The sequence below is a fragment of the Lutra lutra genome, chromosome 4, assembly GCF_902655055.1.
Source record: "Lutra lutra chromosome 4, mLutLut1.2, whole genome shotgun sequence".
NCBI classification, from domain to species: Eukaryota; Metazoa; Chordata; class Mammalia; order Carnivora; family Mustelidae; genus Lutra; species Lutra lutra.
In genome coordinates, this window is record NC_062281.1 from 80,447,701 (window position 1) to 80,468,185 (window position 20,485).

The window sequence follows — 20,485 nt, forward strand, 5'->3', positions numbered from 1 at the left end:
GCCGAGCAGAGAGCCCAATGCGGGGCTCGATCCCAGGACCCTGAGATCATGACCTGAGCCGAAGGCAGCGGCTTAACCCACTGAGCCACCCAGGCGCCCCTAAAGTAAATTTTTGAAATGCTTGTCAATGTCCATGGACTTCCCATGTTCACTTATTTCACTTGAGTAAAGCTATAAGGAGGAACTTATTTTACCTAACTAGGGTCTTCCCAAACTCTTTATATATATATATATTTCTAAGAGAGCTTTTCTGTGTCTCCTATGGTGAAAGTCATTCTCATCCCCCAGATTCTTGTGCTTAACAGTAAAGAGATTGGAAGCAGCAGTCTTCACCAGTGTAACAACTTTATAAAGTTTCCTTCAGCAGGATTTTTATAGGGCTCTTGAAAAGTTTCCTGTGTTTCTCCAATTCCCTGGAACAGGTTGGAAATACCAAGTCCAGAAAAATTATTTGAACACATTGAGGTTGTTTTTCAGGGTTTGTGATTAACAAGATCTCTTTGTAAGAGAATTTAACACTAGGCAGTACCTCATGTGGTTATTCCCTCCGGTTCTCTTTCTGCTCTTTATCACACTGCATACGAGAAGATAATTAGTAGTCAATTGATTAGCGAGTAACTTAAACATTTCTCATTATACTTAATATAAAGTAATAGATCGGGCTAATGAAATAATTAAAATCACAGTAATTTACACAGCACAATTTTATCCAGAGACGCCCACTTTATTTTAATTAGAACAAGTGGACTTATCTCATTTTTCTATTGTTAGCATCCGCAAAACATTTGGAGAATACTTTATGTCCAAAAAAAAAAAAAAAAAAAAAGTAGTCTTCTGTGGTCTTGGGCGCAGGGGTAAATCTGGATGACTTCATCTGTAGTAGGAGTCAACCAGGGAATCACAGAGCAACCCCCGCAGGGGCTAGCTTGTGTGTTCTGCAGCCTTGACCTCCTGGGTCCTCAGCTCCGCCCCTGCAACGAGGAGAAGGCAATCTCGCGCCAGGGCAAAGCCGCGCTCAGGGCAGGTTGGTCCCCCTGCACCCGGTTTGGTCGCTCCAGCCAGCACCTCCAGGCGCAGCTGGATTCAAGCTGAAGAAAGTGAGTTCCGTACCTTTCCGCCCCCGGAATCTCCGTCTCAGCACACCACGGCCCAAGTCCATGCTCTGCTTTCTATCGTCCCGACCTCGAAGTTGCGGGTTCTGTTTACCCTCAGAATCTGAATCAAGATCCGGTGTCCTGGGCCGGGAGAGGCATTCGGCAGGGAGCCCCGAGGACTCCGTCCGAGGCTCGGGTGTGCCGGGAAGTCCCTTGTGCTGCCACTCGCTTTGTGTCCTGGGACACCTCTGAAGTCCCCAGGCGCCGCTCCTCCCCGCGTCCCGGCCCAGAGACACCGAGGCGCGCAGGTATCAGCCAGCGCCCGCTAAGTATCCACTGTTCCAGCCGGACGCCGCCGGTACACCGCCCCACCGCCGGGTCGTGGACTTCCCAGTCCGGGCACACGCACCTGTCTCGAGAACCGCCCCTGGGAGCTTCCTTTCGGGTCCTCCGCGCCCAGACATGCGGCCAGCTAAGCCAGGCGCCCCACTGTCCACGCTCCTCCTGCTCGTTCTGGTTTTGCCCCTGCCTGGGGCCTACGGGAGGCCCCGGAGTGGCAGGGGAGCATATGCCGCGGACCAAGAACCCAAGTCGTGGCTTTTCCTCCCCGCGGCCAGAGCCGGCCGGGCACCCAACGCCTCACGGAACACGGGTAAGCAGTCCTTTGCTCTGATGCAGGGTTTTAAGAAGGCGGAATTAAGCAGAGCAGAGAACAGACCATCTCTGCAGATAACCGGTTTTCAGGAAAAGAGGTAATGAGTTTATTAGATTTAGCACTGTTGAGATTTAAGTAGCAAAAAACCCCGTCTCGCAAAGGAACTGGCGTGCTGTGTCCCTTCCCTGGTGAAGAAGCCCGTTTCAGGAGGCTGGTGGAGCAGCTGAAACCCACGGGGCTCAGCCCCAGCTGGCCCAGGCAGAGTGCACGGGTTCTGTATCTGACAGTGCCTCATTCTGGGTCTTCCTGGGTTTTGAGCATTCAGTGAGCATTGCCTGAGCACACAGACACAACCTGAACAGACTCAAGAATGCCCCTTTGCTTTCCCCTTCAAGTTGGCCTCTGGGGATGGTTGAAGAACCCAATTTTGAGCAGGCTGAGGTGGCTCTTGTTCACACAGACCTTCCCTAGGTTGGGCTCCTAAATCAGCTCTGGGCACTCAGGTCCCTGGCTACTTAGATGCTGAAGGAGGGGAGGAGGGAAAAATGAGGGAGAAAAAAATTAGCCAATATAGGGGTCCTAAGATGCCCCAAGGTAGAGAAGTCCGGTATGATTGGGAAATGCGAAAATCCTAGGGCACAGTGAGGTCAGAGGGGGGAGTCAAGAGCAGGGCACCAGGGCAGGAAGAAAGGTAGTGAGCAAGGAATAGAGAAGCTTCGAACACCTGTCTCTGTTTAGAGCCTGTGCCATACAGAGCCAGGTAGAGCCACGGACTAGGCTTGGAGCAGAAGTGACCCTCTTTGGGGCCATCTGCTTGCCTGGGAACCAGCCCAGTTGGGGCTGCCTTGCTGTCACCTCATAACTCTTTTGTCTCACATTTCACTTTTAATAAAGCAAAGAGGGATTACTTAGTATCATTTTTCTTCCATAGTGGTTGTGATATAAATACATAGTTATTTCCTCCACAAAATTTCACTGAGTGCCTATTACATGCCCGGTTGAGACCACCTACTGAAGCAGGCAGCCAGATGTCTGTGCTCTGTCACATTCTGGGTGTGAAGGGAGGAAGGCTGTGCACAGGTAAAGCCGGAGAGGAAGCAGAGGGAGGTGTTGGCCAGGGCCTCAGAAGCTGAGGTGGGTTGTTGAGCTTCTGGTGCCGGGCCAGGGCAGAGATTTCCAGGGTGACTAGCAAGCCCAGAGCTCTCAGGAGGGGAGGGGAGGCCCTGGGGGTGACTACAGCAGTGGTATCACATCCTTTATGTATATGGACTTGAAATTATTGTGAGCCTAAATATTTATCTCTGTTAAGAGTTCAGAAATAGCTAAAGTAAAACCAAAGAATGGCCAAAATAGTGATTAGTAAAAGTTCATTGGGGACGCACCAAAACGAGTTTGCACGCCAGGCGCTCACAAACCAAAACATGGAAGGAGGGTATGTTGTTATAAAGCAGCCTATATAGTGAGAAAGCAGTGACCATTTATTCTTCACAGTGATTGGTTATAGTATCAATTAAGTGCTTGGGAATTGGTTGGTAGTTACCTGATATCGACATTGGCAAACAGTTTAAATTTTGCTTATGAGTTTTAGAGGCATAAGCAAGAGATGACCCAGGTCAAGTTAGCCTTACAAAATAAGCTAACTTAAGCTTTGCTTGTATGACAAAACTGGCTTGGTCTGCTCAGAGAATTTTTCTTTCTTCCTTTCTTTCTTTCTTTCTTTCTTTCTTTTTTAAAGATTTTATTTATTTATTTGACAGAGAGAGACACAGCGAGAGAGGGAACACAAGCAAGGGGAGTGGGAGAGGGAGAAGCAGGCTTCCCAAGGAGCAGGGAGGCCAATGTGGGACTCGATCCCAGGACCCTGGGATCATGACCTTAGCTGAAGGTAGATACTTAACCGACTGAGCCACCCAAGCGCCCTGCTCAGAGAATTTTCAAGGCTGGTCTCCATTTGGTTTTGATTTTAACATCTCAGAGAAGGAAATGTTACTTTGGAATGAAAAAGAGTGGGGGAAAGTCTCAAACTACAGACATATTAATGTTAACACATTATTTCAGACCAATTTCATTTAACAGATCTTTTCTCCCCAGTCACAGATTTACAGTGGTGTATCCTGGTTTTCTAAGAAGGCTCTAACATCTCTTGGATGCAGGACGTTCCAGTCCTATTGTGACTTGCCCCTTTGCCTTCTGTGGTTCTCACCAGGCACCTCAGAGGGCACCCTGTACCAGCCACACAGTTTCAGACACAGATTCAGACTGTTCCTTACAGATACCAGCCAGTTCTTTGCCTCTGCTACTTTGGAGCCTCCAAGAATGTGCTTCTCTCATCTCTCCGAATTCTCTGTTACTTCTCTCCTCGGCTCTGTTACTTTCTGGTATCTTTGTCCCGTGTTCAAAAATATGGAAATCCTGAATTTACTTTGCAACCATCCCCACAGTTCTGATGGAACTTGGGTGTGCATAACAGTGGAATCTTCTGTGTTACAACCTAAATCCCTTCTATTTCAAGTCTGTTACCATTATAGCTACTCACTTAGCCAGACCTATCAGCTGAGTAAAATTTCTTCCACAAGAATAATAAAAATAATTTTCCTTATTTTGCATATCACCAAGAAAGAAGTACAGTGGGTTTTTGTTTTTGTTCTTGTTTTTTTGCAGATGAGTAAAATATTTAAAATATTTTATTTGCAGAGTTACTGGAAGGTGTTTGTTTCACCGAAAAACACTAATACGGGAAAAGTCAAGAAGGGAAGGTGATGTGTGATATTTTGCTAAGCACTTGGGAAGTGCTATCACTAGAACACTCATTATGAGGAGCCAGAGTGAGCTCACATGAATGAACTTCTGCCCTTCAGAGTATTTCTGAGTAGTGACTGTTGTGGGAAATCATTCACCTAGCTACTAAGGGGAAATTCAGAGTGGAAGTTGATAGGATCACAAACAATGGCTCCTCTTTCCTTGGAATGGTACAGTCCTAGGAGTCTGCCTTTCAGTCATAAAATTGGCAAGAAAAACTAGGATTTTTTTAAAATTCCTTTATAATGTTTCCCCCTGCTTTGGACTTCACTTTTATTGCTAGAAATAAGCTCTAAAGCATTCAGGAATAGATTTCTAGGATCTTTGTTGCCATGCAGAAGACAGAAAGTGATGGCTAGGTCATTGGTTCAGAGTCTGTTTCCCCTCTTGTGTGTGCTATTGAAGAAAACATCACTGGAAGCTCCTGGGTGGTTCACTCGGTTAACTGGCTGCCTCTGGCTCAGGTCATGATCCCAGGGTCTTGGGATCGAGTCCCACAGAGTCTCCCTCAGCTGCTCCCCTTGCTTGTGCTTTCTCTCTTTCATATAAATAAATAAAATCTAAAAAAAAAAAAAAAAGAACATCCATCACTGAATTGGGAAGTAACATGTCTTGGAGTTTAGCCATTTATTACAACTCTATTTCTCTGTCAACATAAGCTACCAGGAAATAGTAGTGAAAACATTATATCATGTTTAAAAGTGTATAGTTTTATACATATTAATAAAATTAAAATATTATTAAAATAGGATTTACCTGGAATTATTGTCAGCCTCGTTGGTTTGATTATCTCATTCAGTAATGATTTTTTTTCCCCTTTAAACACAAGACAGAATTTTTCTTCTCCTACAACTTTCCTCATATTGTGCTTTGTATTAGTTTATGCATATAATATGTATAAAATATATACATAGATTATATTTGTATAGTATAATATTATACTATCTGGATATAAGCCTCTTGCAGTTGGAACTGAGGATTACTCAGTTTTTAATGCCCTGTAGGCTATTAAATTCATTAGACACAATTGACTTTTAGGAGAACATTTTTTCTTTGGAACTGAAATTTTGAAAAGGAAAAAAATTTTAATTAAATTTAAAAGTAAAAGAATTGATTTTTTATTTGCCCTTAAAGGCTGATTAGATCTTATGATTTAATCTGTGCCATTTCTGAGTCATGAGCTCATTTCTTAGCATTTATGACCAAGTTTAGACAACACAACATCTGCTGCCCTTAATACCTTCTAGGGCAGTGGTTCTTCGAATGAGGCCATATACCTCGGAAGCAACTGGGAGGCAAGTTTTGAATGTAATTATTGTGTTCACCTTGGATATCCTAAATCTCTGAGTATAGCCCGTGCCTCTGCATCAAAAAGCTCTTGGAAGATTCTTGTGTAATTGAGTTTTTGGAATCACCAGAGATTTTTAATTGAGGACGGTGGGGAGGAGAAAAGTGGTATATCAGAATCTTCTGGAAAGTTTCTTTGAGACAGAGACAATTCCTGACTGGTCTCCACGACCTTAGCCACACTTCTCTTTCCATAGCTCTCTGCCCACCCTTCATCCCCACATGTACCCACAGCACCATAGCTATATTTTCCCATGAGTCTGAATGATGATCTGTGAAAAAAAGTCTTCCTTGGTCTGCCAGGCTCGGGAACATTGCCATTAGATCCCTTGTTAGAGAAGCACTATGCAAGAACTATGAATCTTACAAAAAAAAAAAAAAAAGTGGGGGGTGCGCCTGGGTGACTCCGTTTGTTAAGCGACTGCCTTTGGCTCAGGTCGTGATTCTGGAGTCCCAGGATTGAGTCCCACATCGGGTTCCCAGCTCCATGGGAAGTCTGCTTCTCCCTCTGACCTTCTCCCCTCTCATGCTCTCTCTCACTCTTTCTCAAATGAATAAACTGAATCTTTAAAAAATAAAGAACTATGAAGACCTGTGGTATGTGGAGCTTTATGTAAACCAGTATTAGCCAAACTTTCTCACCCCACCCCTTCTTTGTCTCTCTCAAAGAAAGTGGTTTCTTGAGATGGAATCTACTCCTGATGAAGATGTTGTGAATATTGTTGAAATCACAATGAAGGATTTACAGTACTACATTAGCTGAGTTAATAAAGCAGCAGGAGGGTTTGAGAAGATTGAATCCAATTTTGAAATAAGTTTTATTGTGGTTAAAACACTATCAAACAGCATCACATGCTACAGAGAACACATTTGTGAAAGGAAGAATCTGTTGAAGTGGCAAATTTCTCTGTTGTCTTATTTTAAGAAATTGTCACACTCGGTCACCTCAACCTTCAGCAAACACCACCTGATCCATCAGCAGCCATTAACATTGAGGCAAGACCCTCCACCAGCAAAGAGATGAAAACTTGCTGAAAGCTCAGATGATATAATTTGCAGCTGAAATAACATTAGCCCCCCCCAAAGATTACATACAAAGAGAGTTAATCTCTTTATTTAAAAATCTCAAACTCTAATAAGAGGCATGATGTAAAAACATATTTACAAATATATACTTTTTATGTAATTTTATAAGAACATGTAATTTTACAAGAACAGAAGAAAGTACATGCTTTATGACAGTGTATTTTTTAAAAAAAGATTTTACTTATTTGAGAGAGAGCGAGTATGAGAGAGAGAATGAGCAGGGGTAGGTAGAGGGAGAAGCAGACTCCCAGCTCAACAGAGAGGCTGATGCGGACTCAGTCCTGGGACCCTGTGCTCATGACATGAGCTGAAGGCAGACACTTAATTGATTGAGCCATCTAAGCACCCCATGACTGCATATTTAAAAAACCTAGAAGTATTTTTTAAAGATACTGCTTGCTTGAATATGTTTATCATCAGCTTTTTTCTTCAAATATTTAATAAATTTCAATGTTTTTCAAATACCGATATTTCCCGCGAGCAATTTTCTGAACATTGATATAATAAGGTTAGTTTTTATTTTTGAAAATGGAACTGTTTTTATATATTTACGAAGAGAAATAGTTGTGTCATCTCTAAATAAAGTGATAATTCAAGGAACTATATAGCAAACGTTTCAATTTAGTTATCTGAAAAATGCCAGCTTAAAACAAAATGAAGGAATGCCCCTCAGTACCTAATAAGATGCAAAGGATCAATTAACATGGCTTTGTAAAGAATCAATCAAGTCGGAGCAATTATCTTTATGGTAAGATATTAAGTTATATGCAGGTAAAACTGAACACTAAACATTTTCTATTATTTTGTTTTCTAGTTGTTCTGTCTTCTGACTTTTTTATTATTCCACATGATCTCTGTTCATTTAAACATTTTTTAAAATTCCAGTTAGTTCATAGGGTAGCTCTATTTTTAGCTTTTTGAGGAACCTGCTTACTGTTTTCCAGAGTGGCTACACAAGCTTGCATTCCCACCAGCAGTATAGAAAGGTTCTTCTTTCTCTGCATCCTTGCCAATGTCTGTTTTCCTGACTTGTTAGTTTTAACCATTCTGACCTGTGTGACATGGTATCTCATTATAGAACTAGAGGGTATTATATTAAGTGAAATAAGTCAATCAGAGCAAGACAATTATCATATGATCTCATTCATATGTGGAATTTAAGAAGCAAAACAGTGGATCATAGAAGGGAGGAAAAAATAAAACAAGATGAAATCAGAGAGGGAGACAAACCATAAGAGACTCTTAATCATAGGAAACAAACTGAGGGTTACAGGAGGGGGTAGGGTGGGGGGATAGGGTAACTGGGTGATGGGCATTAAGGAGGGCATGTGATGTAGTGATCACTGGGTATTATATTAAGACTGACGAATCACTGAACTCTACCTTTGAAACTAATAATACATTGTATGTTAATTAGTTGAATTTAAATTTTAAAAAGGATGCAAAAAAATTTTAAAAAGGTGGTCAGACTGTCAAAAAAGTAAAATATATACATACTCCTTTTGTATTCCTCAATATGCTAACTAAAGAATATATTTCTAAAAAAATTCCAGTTAGTTAATATACAGTGTAATAATAGTTTCAGGTATGCAATATAGTGATCCAACATTCCCATACACCACCTCATGCTCATCACAGCACCTCCTCTCCATCTCATTACCGGAAGGGTTACCTCCCCTCTGGTAGCCATCAGTTTGTTCTCTATAGTGAAGAGTCTGTTTTTTGGTTTGCCTCCCTTTCTCTCTTTTTTCCTTTCTGCTCATTTGTTTTTTCTTAAATTTCACATATGAGTGAAGTCATACAGTACTTGTCACACTCTGACTGAATAAAAATATGAAACACTTCATGAATTTGCTTCTTAAATTTCACATATGAGTGAAATCATACAGTATTTGTCACTCTCTGACTGAATAAAAATATGAAACACTTCATGAATTTGCTTTTTAAATTTCACATATGAGTGAAATCATACAGTGCTTGTCACTCTCTGAATAAAAATATGAAACACTTCATGAAATTGCTTGTCATCCTTGCTAATCTTCTCTGTACTGTCCCAATTTTAATACATATGCTGCAGGAGTGCCTGGGTGTCTCAGTGGGTTAAAGCCTCTGCCTTGGGCTCAGGTCATGATCCCAAGGTCCTGGGATTGAGTCCCGCATCGCACTGGGACTCTCTGCTTGGCAGGGAGCCTGCTTCCCCCTCTCTCTCTGCCTGCCTCTCTGCCTACTTGTGATCTCTGCCTGTCAAATAAATAAATAAAATCTTTTAAAATATATGTATATGCTGCAGATAAGAGCACAATCTCTGCTCATTTTGAACAAGAGAAGTAGGAATGAGAGATAAGCCTGTCAGCATTTATATACACACATGTGTATGCAAACCTTCATAAAAGATTTATAAAAGATTTATCAAAGATTTATCAAAGATTAATAAAATCTTCAAATTTATTCATAAAAATATTATTGTAAACTTAAAATTGATGATGGTGGCAGTTGGCAGCTGTTTTGGTTAAATAAAAACTAGAAATTTTCACAAATTAGATGAATGAGAGTGTAATTTGGGGGATACTTGTCACGCATTATAAGGAGATCCTTTTGTTTTTAATTCATCCACGTATATAATCTTTTATACCTTGTAGTTAGATACCAGAAGAATGAAGCATGCATTTGATACTTGTGCTATACAACATGGTAGCCTACTCAATGCATGTGGCTATCAAGCATTCGCAGTGTGGCTTGTCCAAGTTGAGATGTGCCGTATTTGTTAAATACACTTCAGATTTTGAAAATAGTATAAAAAATGTAAAATGTCTTAATATTTTTAAGCAGGGAATATATGTTGAAATGATAACATTTAGAATATTGGGTTAAGCAAAATAAATTATTAAATACATTTTACCTATTCCTTTTTACTTTTTAAGGTGTGGCTACTAAAAACTTTGAAATTACATATGTGACTTATATTTCTATAATGGAGATTGCTTTTTAAGACCATTTTCCATAAGATATCAATCAACTAATCTTGTGTGGGGGTGATTCTCTTCTATTTGATTTCTCAAGTAGTATTTTGTTGATCCAAAACTATCACAGGTGCATCCTAACATTAAATACAAATTCAGTTTCAATCAACTAGTTGTTGGTTGTTTTTTTTAAGATTTGATTTATTTACTTGACAGAGAAAGAGAGATCACAAGTAGGCAGAGAGGCTGGCAGAGAGAGAGGGGAAGCAGGCTCCCCGCTGAGCAGAGCACCCGATGCAGGTCTTGATCCCAGGACCCTGGGATTATGATCTGAGCTGAAGGCAGAGGCCTAACCCACTGAGCCACCCAGGTGCCCCCAAATCAACTAGTTTTTTTTTAAATTGTAAAAGTAATACAGATTTATGTTCAAAGTTAAAATTAATAATAAATATGTATTGAAAAATACCTCTTTTCTCCCATCCCCAGAATCCTACTTCTTGCCTTTCTGCAGCCACCATTACAGTTTTAATACAAATAGGAGTGTTCTACCAAGCAGGCATTGGCATACTTTTCCTAGAAATGCCAGATAGTAAATATTTTGGTTTTGTGGACTCTCTGATCTCTGCATAAACCACTCAATTTTGCATTATAGCACGAAAGCAGGCATAAACCACATGTGACCAAATTAGTATGGCTATGTTCCAATAAAATTTTATATGTGAAAATAGGCATAGGGCAGAATTTGATGCCTGACACTAGTGCTGTTCATTGGAAATACAATAGCTTATCTTTAAACCTTTTTTTTTTAAAGATTTTATTTATTGATTTGACAGAGAGAGATCACAAGTAGACAGAGAAGCAGGCAGAGAGAGAGAGAGGGAAGCAGGCTCCCTGCTGAGCAGAGAGCCTGATGCGGGGCTCGATCCCAGGACCCTGAGATCATGACCTGAGCCGGAGGCAGCGGCTTAACCCACTGAGCCACCCAGGTGCCCGCATTATGATCTTTTAAGGGTGAATCTTGACTATGTCATCCCCTTGTCTAATCTTTGACTTCTCATCACTTGTAGAATTAAGGACAAAGTTTATAAGGGACTATAAGGGCATCTATGTCTGCTGCTTAGGTGTGTATTTATGTATGAGAGAGAGAGAGAGAGTGAGAGCACAGGCATGAGCCAGGGAGGAGTGATAGAGGGAGAGGGAGGAGTCGACTCCCTGCTGAGCAGGGAGCCCAGTGCAGGACTTCATCACAGGACCCTGGAATCATGACTTGAGCCCAGGGCAGATCCTTAACCAATTGAGCCCCCCTGGAGCCTTTGTCTGTTGCTTTAGCTGACTTTTCTCTCCCTCACCTTTTTCCTCCTTTAGCCATCCTGGACAGTTCTCAAATACCTGAAACACAGTGTAATCTTTTCCTCCTCAGTGATTTCTTTCTTTCTCCCTTTCTCCCTCCCTTCCTCCCTTCCTCCCTCCTTCCCTTCCTCCCTCCCTCCCTCCCTTCCTTCGTTTTCTTTCTGCTCTTCCCTTCCCTTCCCTTCTTTTTTCTTCTCTTCTCTTTTCTTCTTTTTTTGGCTTAAGGTGATGTTTCCATCTCTTACCTAGATATCTCTTGCTTATCACTTTAAGTGTCAACTTAAATATCACTTTTCTGTTTCATTTAAGTCAGTCTGCTTTATGTTCCTAAATTGTGTTTGTACTTTGAAATGAAAATTCAAGTGTATTTAAAGTGTGGTTTTCTTGGTGGCCTATACTGAACTCAAGCAAGACATTGATTGTTTTCATTTGAAAGGTAATAACCTACTTGAAGGATCATCCTCTCAGCTTTTAATTCCTTAAACATTTGCCAGATGACCCATCCACAAAGCAGTGTTATACACCCTGCAGATGGTAACAGATGAAGAAGATATTGTACCTTTCCTCAAGAAGCCACAATATTGTGGTAGAGACAGACTCATGCATTGTTCACTATCATGCTAATCTGACAATTGCCTTTATAGAAGTTAGAAAGTGTGCTATGGGAGCGTAGAAGAGGGGTGTCCTCCTGAGTGTCATCATTGTGCCAGGCCTCATCAGAGAAACACAATTATTATATGATCTCACTGATACACGGAATGTAAGAAAAAAAACAGAGGATCATAGAGGAAGAAAGGAAAAAGTAAAACAAGACACAACCAGAGAAGGAGACAAACCATAAGAGATTCTTAATCATAGGAAATCAACTGGGGTTTGCTGGAGGGGAAGGGGGATAGAGAGATGGAGTAGCTGGGTGATGGACATTAAGGAGGGCATGTGATGTAATGAGCACTGGGTAATATATAAAACAGATGAATCACTGAACTTTACCTATGAAACCAATTAATGTTGTGTGTTAATAAAATTGAATTTAAATTTAAAAATATTTAAAATATCATAGTTGAAAATGTTTTTGGAACTAGAATTATTGATAGTCTTCGAACATGCTTTAGCCATAGAACTCCAACTGTACTCAACTAACTCAGCTTTCAGAAAGGGCCAGAAGAGCTACCTTGCCAGATAAACTGTGGAGTACTGACTTCCCAGAAGCCAATTTTCCATGCTTGGTTTCAGAGAGGTATTGGGGGAAAGACCTGTGTTCAGGCTGGAATATAATTAATGAGAGCACCAAAATATTTATATAAATACTTATGTCTTCCTATTGCTTTGTTTTTTCTGGATTAGTTTGGATGGTTCATAAGTACAGATGTTTGTTGTCAGTGGCAGGAGAGCTCCAATCCAGCTGCACACCTATTGCCCTAACAGTGCTGCTCTGGACTCAGAACTGGGCTGCTAGCAGCAGAGAGCTCCCTATGCAAGGAAGCGCTCTTACACTCCTCATTAACTCTAGGATGTAAAGGGCTGTTAGAATTCCCATGTCTTCATTTTACACTACCTATCTCAATGAGGTACACAAATCAGTGTGGTCCTTCAGACTCACTTATTATGCCCCTATTAAAACTCATATGATGTTTGACAGGCACAAGAGTCAATCTATAAAAAGGACATTGTGAGTTTAAATCTGTAACTGCCAATGAACATTAGGTTCAAAATTTTATTTGTTTCTGTTTTCTTTTCCTCTAAAAGAGTTGTGTATATTCCAAACTGTTTTTATAAATTGTGTTTTTTACTTATAGCGAGTACAAAGTGAAGTGTGAGATGTAGTTTGATTTTTTTAAAAGATTTTATTTATTTATTTATTTGACAGAGAGAGATCACAAGTAGGCAGAGAGGCAGGCAGAGAGAGAGAGGGGGAAGCAGGCTCCCTGCCGAGCAGAGAGCCCGATGTGGGGCTTGATCCCAGGACCCTGGGATCATGACCTGAGCCGAAGGGAGAAGCTTTAACCTGCTGAGCCACCCAGGTGCCCCTGTAGTTTGATTTTTTACTTTCACTTACTTAAAATTCAAAGCCCCAGGTGCCTGAGTGGTACAGTCAGTTAAGTGTCTGCCTTTGGTTCAGCACTTGATCCCAGGATCCTGGAATCACACCCCAAATCAGGGTCCCTACTCACCTGGGAGTCTGCTTCTCCCTCTACTCCTCCCTGTCCCCCTAACCCTCCTACTTGTGCTCACGCTGTCTCTCAATTTCTCTCTCAAAACTAAATAAAATCTTAAAAAAAATGTAAATCCCCTTAAAGTGGGAGTGTATCATGAGCTGGAGAATATTTCACCTCATTTTTTCTGGCTGCTGTGGGGAGAATGGGTTAGAGGAATGAGAAAACCCATCAGGAAGCTACAGCACAGGGATAGTCACAAAAGTATGATGGCTTGGGACAAGTCTTGTGTAAAATGAGAAGAAACAGAGTGTATGGGTCTTGGGTAATTGCTGGCATTGGAATATATAAAATTAAGTAATGGTGTGTAGAGAAGGAAAGAGGAAAGTCAGGCATACTTTCTTGATATTTGGGTTGAGCAAAGAGTAAGGAGTGATGCCTTGTATGAGACAGGGAACATGGCAGGATGGGGGGCAGGGAACAGGTCTGGGGTCTTGGGGAAATCAGATGTTCAGTTCTGGCTATGCACTTTTGAGAAGTCTGTAAGTTTCCCAGATAGAGTGGTAGAGCAAGCAGGTAGCTCTGGGGGAGGTCTGGAGCTCCAGGGAATGGTCAGAGCCAGAGATACAGGTTTGGAATCAACTGCATGAACTGCCATGAGTTCATGTGTTAGGTGGTTGTCATTATAGACTATTTATAAGGATATTTTTAATGATGGAAATGCACCTAAGAAATTGTAATTTTTTTTCTTTTCAGAAATATTCCCAAGAGATTTGAACTTAAAAGACAAATTCATAAAACATTTCACAGGTAAGCACAAAATCTATCAGTGATACAATTAAATAAAAAGCATGTATGCAAATTACTGTTAGGCATTAGGGATATGAAGATAAATGTCTGTAAGAAGCTCAACAGTCCAGTTAGGAAAGTGGACAAATGCTATTAAATTGCATTAATAGTAATATCAACCAGATCTTGGTAAATAATAGAAATGTATATATATATATATATTTTTTTTTAGGGACACACAGAAAGTGAATAATTTTGCCAAAAACTACCAGGCAAAGCTTGTAGGGTGCACATTAAGTTGGGCTCTAAAGGATGAATAACATTTTCCTGGATGAGAGAAACACTTTGGTGAGAAGAAATTCTTTGAGAACATGGTAGCTTGGGGGCAGGACAGGTAGATGGTGTGGATACACTGTGGAGTAAGTTTAGGTAAGGGTGTGTGTGGCCACTGGACAAAAGTATGATTCGAAAGGTAGGTTGGAGTCATACTGTGAAGAATTCTAAATGATATATATCCTAAGGACTTCAGGTCATGCTTCTCAGCCAATGAGGGGAACAGAAGGTTTTTTTTGAATGGGGGAAAGACAGACTTTCATATGCCATGTCTTTTTTTTTTAAGGTTTATTTATTTATTTGAGAGAGAGAGAGAGAATGAGAACACAAGCCTGGGGTGGGGAGGAAGAGGGAGAGAAAGTCTTAAGTAGACTAGCAGACTCTGCAGTGAGGTCCAAGCCTGACAGGGGGCTCTATCTCATGACCCTGAGATTTCTACCTGAGCTCAAACCAAGAGTCAGACACTTAACTGACTGCACCACCCAGGCGCCCCCATATGCCATGTCCTAAGCACAGATGAAATACTCTTTTATGACATTCTTGTTCTTTTTATCAACTTTGTGAATCATTAGAAATCATCTTATGGCTCAAGTTCTAGTAATTCACTAAATTATTGTGAATCAAGCACGACTACCTTCACCATTGCTATTGCCTGACTGCTCCTAACCATCCCAGCTGCCCTTCACTGTTTTACATCTCAGGCCTAAAAGCTGGGAAAATTATGGTTTTTCCACTTAAAGAAACCAGTGGCCATATTTAATTACTCAGAATGATGGTTGTGAACTTAAACCAAGACCCACCCTAGCAAGTGTAAGGAGTTTTCCAGTGTTTAGCGTTTCTAGTCACTCTGTTCACAGCACTGTGGGCCCTTCTACCACTTCCAAAACATCAGATTCCAGATGTAGGGAAGAGTTTTGGTGGGGATTCTCTGGGTTTGTGGCAATAAATAAAGGAAGTCTCAAGGCCCTGCTCACTTTACTACAGTCCTTGACACTAACAAGACACAAATTAATTAGAAAATGGAATTAGTGTCTCTGTACATAAACATTAATTCCTATTATATAAAAAAAACTGAAGAACAGAAAGTGGGAACAAGGATATTTATTTTTTATTCTTCATATCTACTTGATTTGGTTTGTACAATTTCTTTTTCTATCTAGAGCTTTTCCTGTCTTAATTATTCTAAAGAGTTCTTCAGAAACTGAAGTTTCCAATGTGTGAAATGGTGAGAATTGGTAATGAATTCAGATGATTTTTCACAGATTACAACTTACTACCTCCCACAGAGCTAGGGTAAGGAGAAGTGTTCTCAGACAAGTTCTTTTAAGGGCATGGAAGGATGTTAAGTTACAGTTGTATTATTTCCAGCCATCAAGTGCTAACAAATTTGTTTGGAAAACACGCCGATGTTTATCATAAACGTTCTTTTCCTAATAGGGCCAGTCACATTTTCAGCTGAATGTAGCAAACATTTCCATCGACTCTATCACAACACTAGGGATTGTTCAACACCAGCTTGTAAGTAGTTTGGATAGGTTTTTTTTTTTCCATTAAAAAAAAAATCTTTATCCAACAATAAATGCATGTAATTTTAAAGTTCAACTGTCTGCGTCTGGGGATAGACTAAACAACGTATGAGATGTTATTTATAACATTGACAGTACTTAAATGAAGGCTTGTGTGTGCTGTTGAGAGTGCAAAGAATGGAACTGAATTGTAATTGGGACCATATCCAAATCTGAAAATAGCCAGATTTCCTTAAGGACTGAAATGTTTGACAGGATTTAAGCCTTTTTTCATTTTTCAAATTCCTTGGCATGAAGTGCTCTTCATATAAATGAAAAAGAAAATAAGATGACATGAAGAATAAGTCAAAATTTCCTCTCCAGTTATTTTAAAGTAAATAGTTTCATATCATTTATACAATGAGTGACAGATTGTTCTGAATAATTATAGCATAGTGTTTTAAATGTGGCTCTAATGAATTCTTTTGGACACTTAAGTCACCAAAGTTAGTAATTTCAAATGTAATATTTAAATGTTATTGTTGAAACTGGCCAAATTGGGTATGTGTGGTACTCAGTTGGCTGTTTTTAAATTCCTTTCTAAACCTAAACTTCCCTTTTAAGGTACATGGATTTTAAGTGTTTTGTTTCTTTTTAACTAGATTGGTCATCTTGAAGCATGTTTAATTTTATTCAGGATGTTGAATCAGAATTGTTATAATTTTTTCAAAAACTACTTGTGTTCAATGACTAAGGGAAATTAATCACACTGGAATCAAAGCAAACTAAGTGGTAACACAGCATAGTGGAGAAAGCTTACTCTTTGAACTAAAACTACTCAGTAGTTATGAGATTCTTGACATTTGGATGCTGGTTTTTCATCTGTCTTTAAAGTGAGGGAACAGTAACATCTACCTAATTGTGTTATGAGAATTAATGAGAAGACCCAGGTTAAGCATTTGTTGTGTTGGGTACTTATTAAATCTTAGCTCTCATTCTCAATTAGTGACAATAATAATATGGTTTTCCCACATTTATAATAACTGTATACATAATTTTCCCTTAAATGTTTTTTGTAGATTACAAGAGATGTGCTAGATTGCTAACAAGATTAGCAGTGAGTCCCTTGTGCTCACAGACCTAGAAGACTTTCCCTATGAGTATGTATTTACTTATTTTTCTTATTCAGTTTAATCAGCTAGCTTTCTGACGAAATTTTGAACAATTTAGAAAGCCAGGCAGCTGATTTTAGCAACACCTAATGAAATTAATCTGCAGATTTTTCACTTAGTATTAAAGCTTTGTCTAAATGCTCAGACTGCTTTATTGAATTAATTAAAAATGCCCTCAACAGTGATTAAATTAAGTAAAATAAACAACTTTTTGGCAGCCTTACTAGTCTTGAGTGATTTTTAAAAATATTTCCTCTTTTGGGGTTATATTATTATTGTGCAGAAACCTTATGCAGATAGACATTAGATGTACAAAGCTATATAAAGCTCTACCTTTTCTTAACTGGTCAAAATATATAATAAAAGTAGCACTGGGATCTGGGATCTAAAATTTTGGTTTATGTAGGGTACATAACGAAAAGAAATAAAGTATTGTAAGAGTAAAGGAAAAAGCAAGGGATCAAAAATATGATGAATTACACTTTGCCAGAGTGAAATAGTCAGAATTTTCATTCTGACTAAATTACCCTAGGAGCCCTAGGACAATAAAGTATTTGGATAACCTAAAAAAAATATAACATTTATTTACAAAAAGTAGACTCTATACAAGAGACTGAAAGATATTTCTCCCCCCTAGAGATTCTTCTACTCAGTAGTTCTTTCCCGGGGCAGAACAAACCCAACACACTTTTGGGTCAATGTTTCAGCACCACGGACAAGTGCCCTTAAAGAAACAGGTTTTCACAGTTTGTGAGAGTAGAGATGGAAGTCATGGAATGTTTATATAGAAGTATCTATGAATCTCTCGATTTGGCCCATGAAACTTGATCTACCCAAGTAACTGCATTGGGATTTACTTAACTCATCTCACAGGTTCATTGTGCCAATTACTAAGACAATCTTGACTTGTTGCTATTTCTATTCTTATTTAAAAAGCAATTATAAATAAATAATAATAATTGGTACTCTTAATTCTGCATATTCACAGTTTCAGAATTTTAAAAGTTCTCTCTCTCTCCCTTTTTTAAAAGATTTATTTATTTTAGAGAGAGAGTGCAGCAGGAAGGGGAAGAAAGAGAGGGAGAGAGAGAGTCTGAAACAGATTCTGCATTGAGTATGGAGCCTGATTTGGGGCTGGATCTTACAACCGTTAGATCACGTCCTGATCTGAAACCAAAGGTTGGATGCTTAACCAACTGCACCACCTAGGCTTCCCCCAATTTTCTCTTTCTTTCTTTCTTTCTTTTTTTTTTTTATTTTTTACATTAAGAGAAGATCATTTTAATGTTCAGAGGCAAGATATTTGAATAATAACTCTCAATCTATCTCAAACCTTTTGAATAATGTAAAACATGAATAAATAAAGAAAATTCATTAGGCTATTGAAATGATCTAAATCAAGACACATTTATCTTTCTTTGTTTTAATATATTTTATGTGAATGAGTGAATTTGCATAAAGTCAAAAAACAACATAATAACCATGAAAATTCTCAAAAAATGAGTGCTGTACTATAATTCCAAATACTGCATATAAAGTTATTCTCCTAGAACTAGATTCATAGAAGACAGAGATGATAAATATGCCCCTTAGAAATTGCAGAGAAAGATATATTTCTATAGTAGTATCTGTTTCTAATTATTTAACAAGGTATTAGAAATACAGTATTAGAGATTAACAAATTTTAAGAATATTTATAAGTTACTTAGGTGATGCCAAGTTCATTTTTTGGTTTATTTAGATATCATAAAACTTTAATGGGGGAGTCATAATTTAAAGTATCCAAAAGTACTGATTGACCCTTCTATCCCTCCACACACATTAGTTTATATTCTCAGAATTAAATTATAAATTGAGCCCACAGATTCCTTCAGCAAAATAAAATAAAATATAACTATATTAAAACTATGTATATTTTTAAGTACATCAAGAATCAGAATATAAATAATATTTTTTCTTTTTCCCCCGACAGGCATTTCTTAATAATGTAAATTTGATTTGAAGAAAAAAGTGCTTGGAATCATACTAACTGTACAAAGAGATGAAGCATCTAATTTTATGGCATGTTAAGATGAGTAAAATAAGAGACTTCTCAGAAACAGCTGATTATTTGTGTCCTTTCATATAGTTCAGTCTTTCTTGGTTTATTTTCATGTATAGAATAATTTAAAATTTTTAAAAAATAAAGTTTAAATCACACAAAGTATATATAATATTAAAAGTGTGCTATTCTTTTATTTTTGCTAGATATATATTATTTTCTTACATGGTTTATGTTCCATATAGGTATGGATTAAATATTTAACTATGTAAATTATGTCTGAGAGTGTTGGTGAGAAATAATTTTGGTATATGATTTGAGAAACATGTTTGTTGAATAATCATGTATGAAGTACACTTTTGTAACTCTTTTAAAATAATATTTAAATATATTTATTCAGAATTTGTCTTTAATTGCACTAATTTGAAATATGAATTTTATTAAAACTGAAATAAGAAAAATCCATTTTTCTTTGGATTGAATATATTAGTAGCAGAGGTTACACTACTGAGATACGATTACTATATATGTATATATGTATAAATATGTATTTTCTAGACAGCTAACCAGTCTCCTGAGAAAATTCCTATCTTTTTGAAGTTTGAACATATGGTAGTGCTGTCTTAAAGATTTTTATTTTAAATTTATTTATTTGACAGAGAGGTCACAAGTAGGCAGAGAGACAGGCAGAGAGAGAGTGGAAGTAGGCTCCCTGCTCAGCAGAGAGCCCGATGTGGGACTTGATCCTAGGACCCTGAGATCATGACCTGAGCTGAAGGCAGAGGCTTAACCCACTGAACCACCTAGGCATCCCGGTAGTGCTGTCTTAAATAAAAAAAAAAGGAAAGAAATGTGTCATGGAGTTAGGAGAATATAGGGGTTACCTGGATGCTCTATTTAGAATTTTTAAGTAATCTCTACATCCAGTGTAGGGGTAGAACTCATGACACTGTAATCAGTGTATGGCTAAGCCATACAGGTGCTTGCTGTTTAGAATTTAACAACATATTCTGATACATTAAAATAGTTTCATGTAAAAACAATGAAAAAATGAGAAACCTACAAAAAATGATAGAAAACCCCATCCTTTTACTTTTAATTATTATTTTTTTAAGATTTTATTTATTCAAGAGAGAGAGCATAAGTGGGGGTGGAGGGAAGGGGCAAAAGGAGAGGCAGAGGGATGAGTATACTCCTCGCT

At 38.7% G+C, this 20,485-nt stretch overlaps 1 protein-coding gene and 1 pseudogene across 1 annotated transcript; one reads left to right on the plus strand and one right to left on the minus strand.

Annotated features, from left to right (window-relative positions):
- The first annotated feature begins 1,238 nt into the window (after positions 1–1,238).
- Positions 1,239–19,260, plus strand: ALKAL1 (ALK and LTK ligand 1). Its single transcript, XM_047728125.1, has 5 exons — positions 1,239–1,746; positions 14,201–14,254; positions 16,004–16,084; positions 17,151–17,231; positions 19,216–19,260. Exons 1-4 carry the CDS (start codon positions 1,557–1,559, stop codon positions 17,213–17,215), a joined length of 390 nt encoding a protein of 129 aa, XP_047584081.1. The 5' UTR covers positions 1,239–1,556; the 3' UTR covers positions 17,216–17,231; positions 19,216–19,260.
- On the minus strand, positions 8,975–9,066 carry LOC125099521 (uncharacterized; annotated as a pseudogene).
- Positions 19,261–20,485: the final 1,225 nt, after the last annotated feature.

Excerpts from the sequence above, each read along its gene's own strand:
- ALKAL1 (XM_047728125.1), top strand. The coding sequence starts at position 1,557 with ATGCGGCCAGCTAAGCCAGGCGCCCCACTGTCCACGCTCCTCCTGCTC. Across the intron at positions 1,747-14,200 it reads CAACGCCTCACGGAACACGG|AAATATTCCCAAGAGATTTG; the intron begins GTAAGCAGTCCT and ends TTTTCTTTTCAG. Across the intron at positions 16,085-17,150 it reads GGATTGTTCAACACCAGCTT|ATTACAAGAGATGTGCTAGA; the intron begins GTAAGTAGTTTG and ends TGTTTTTTGTAG.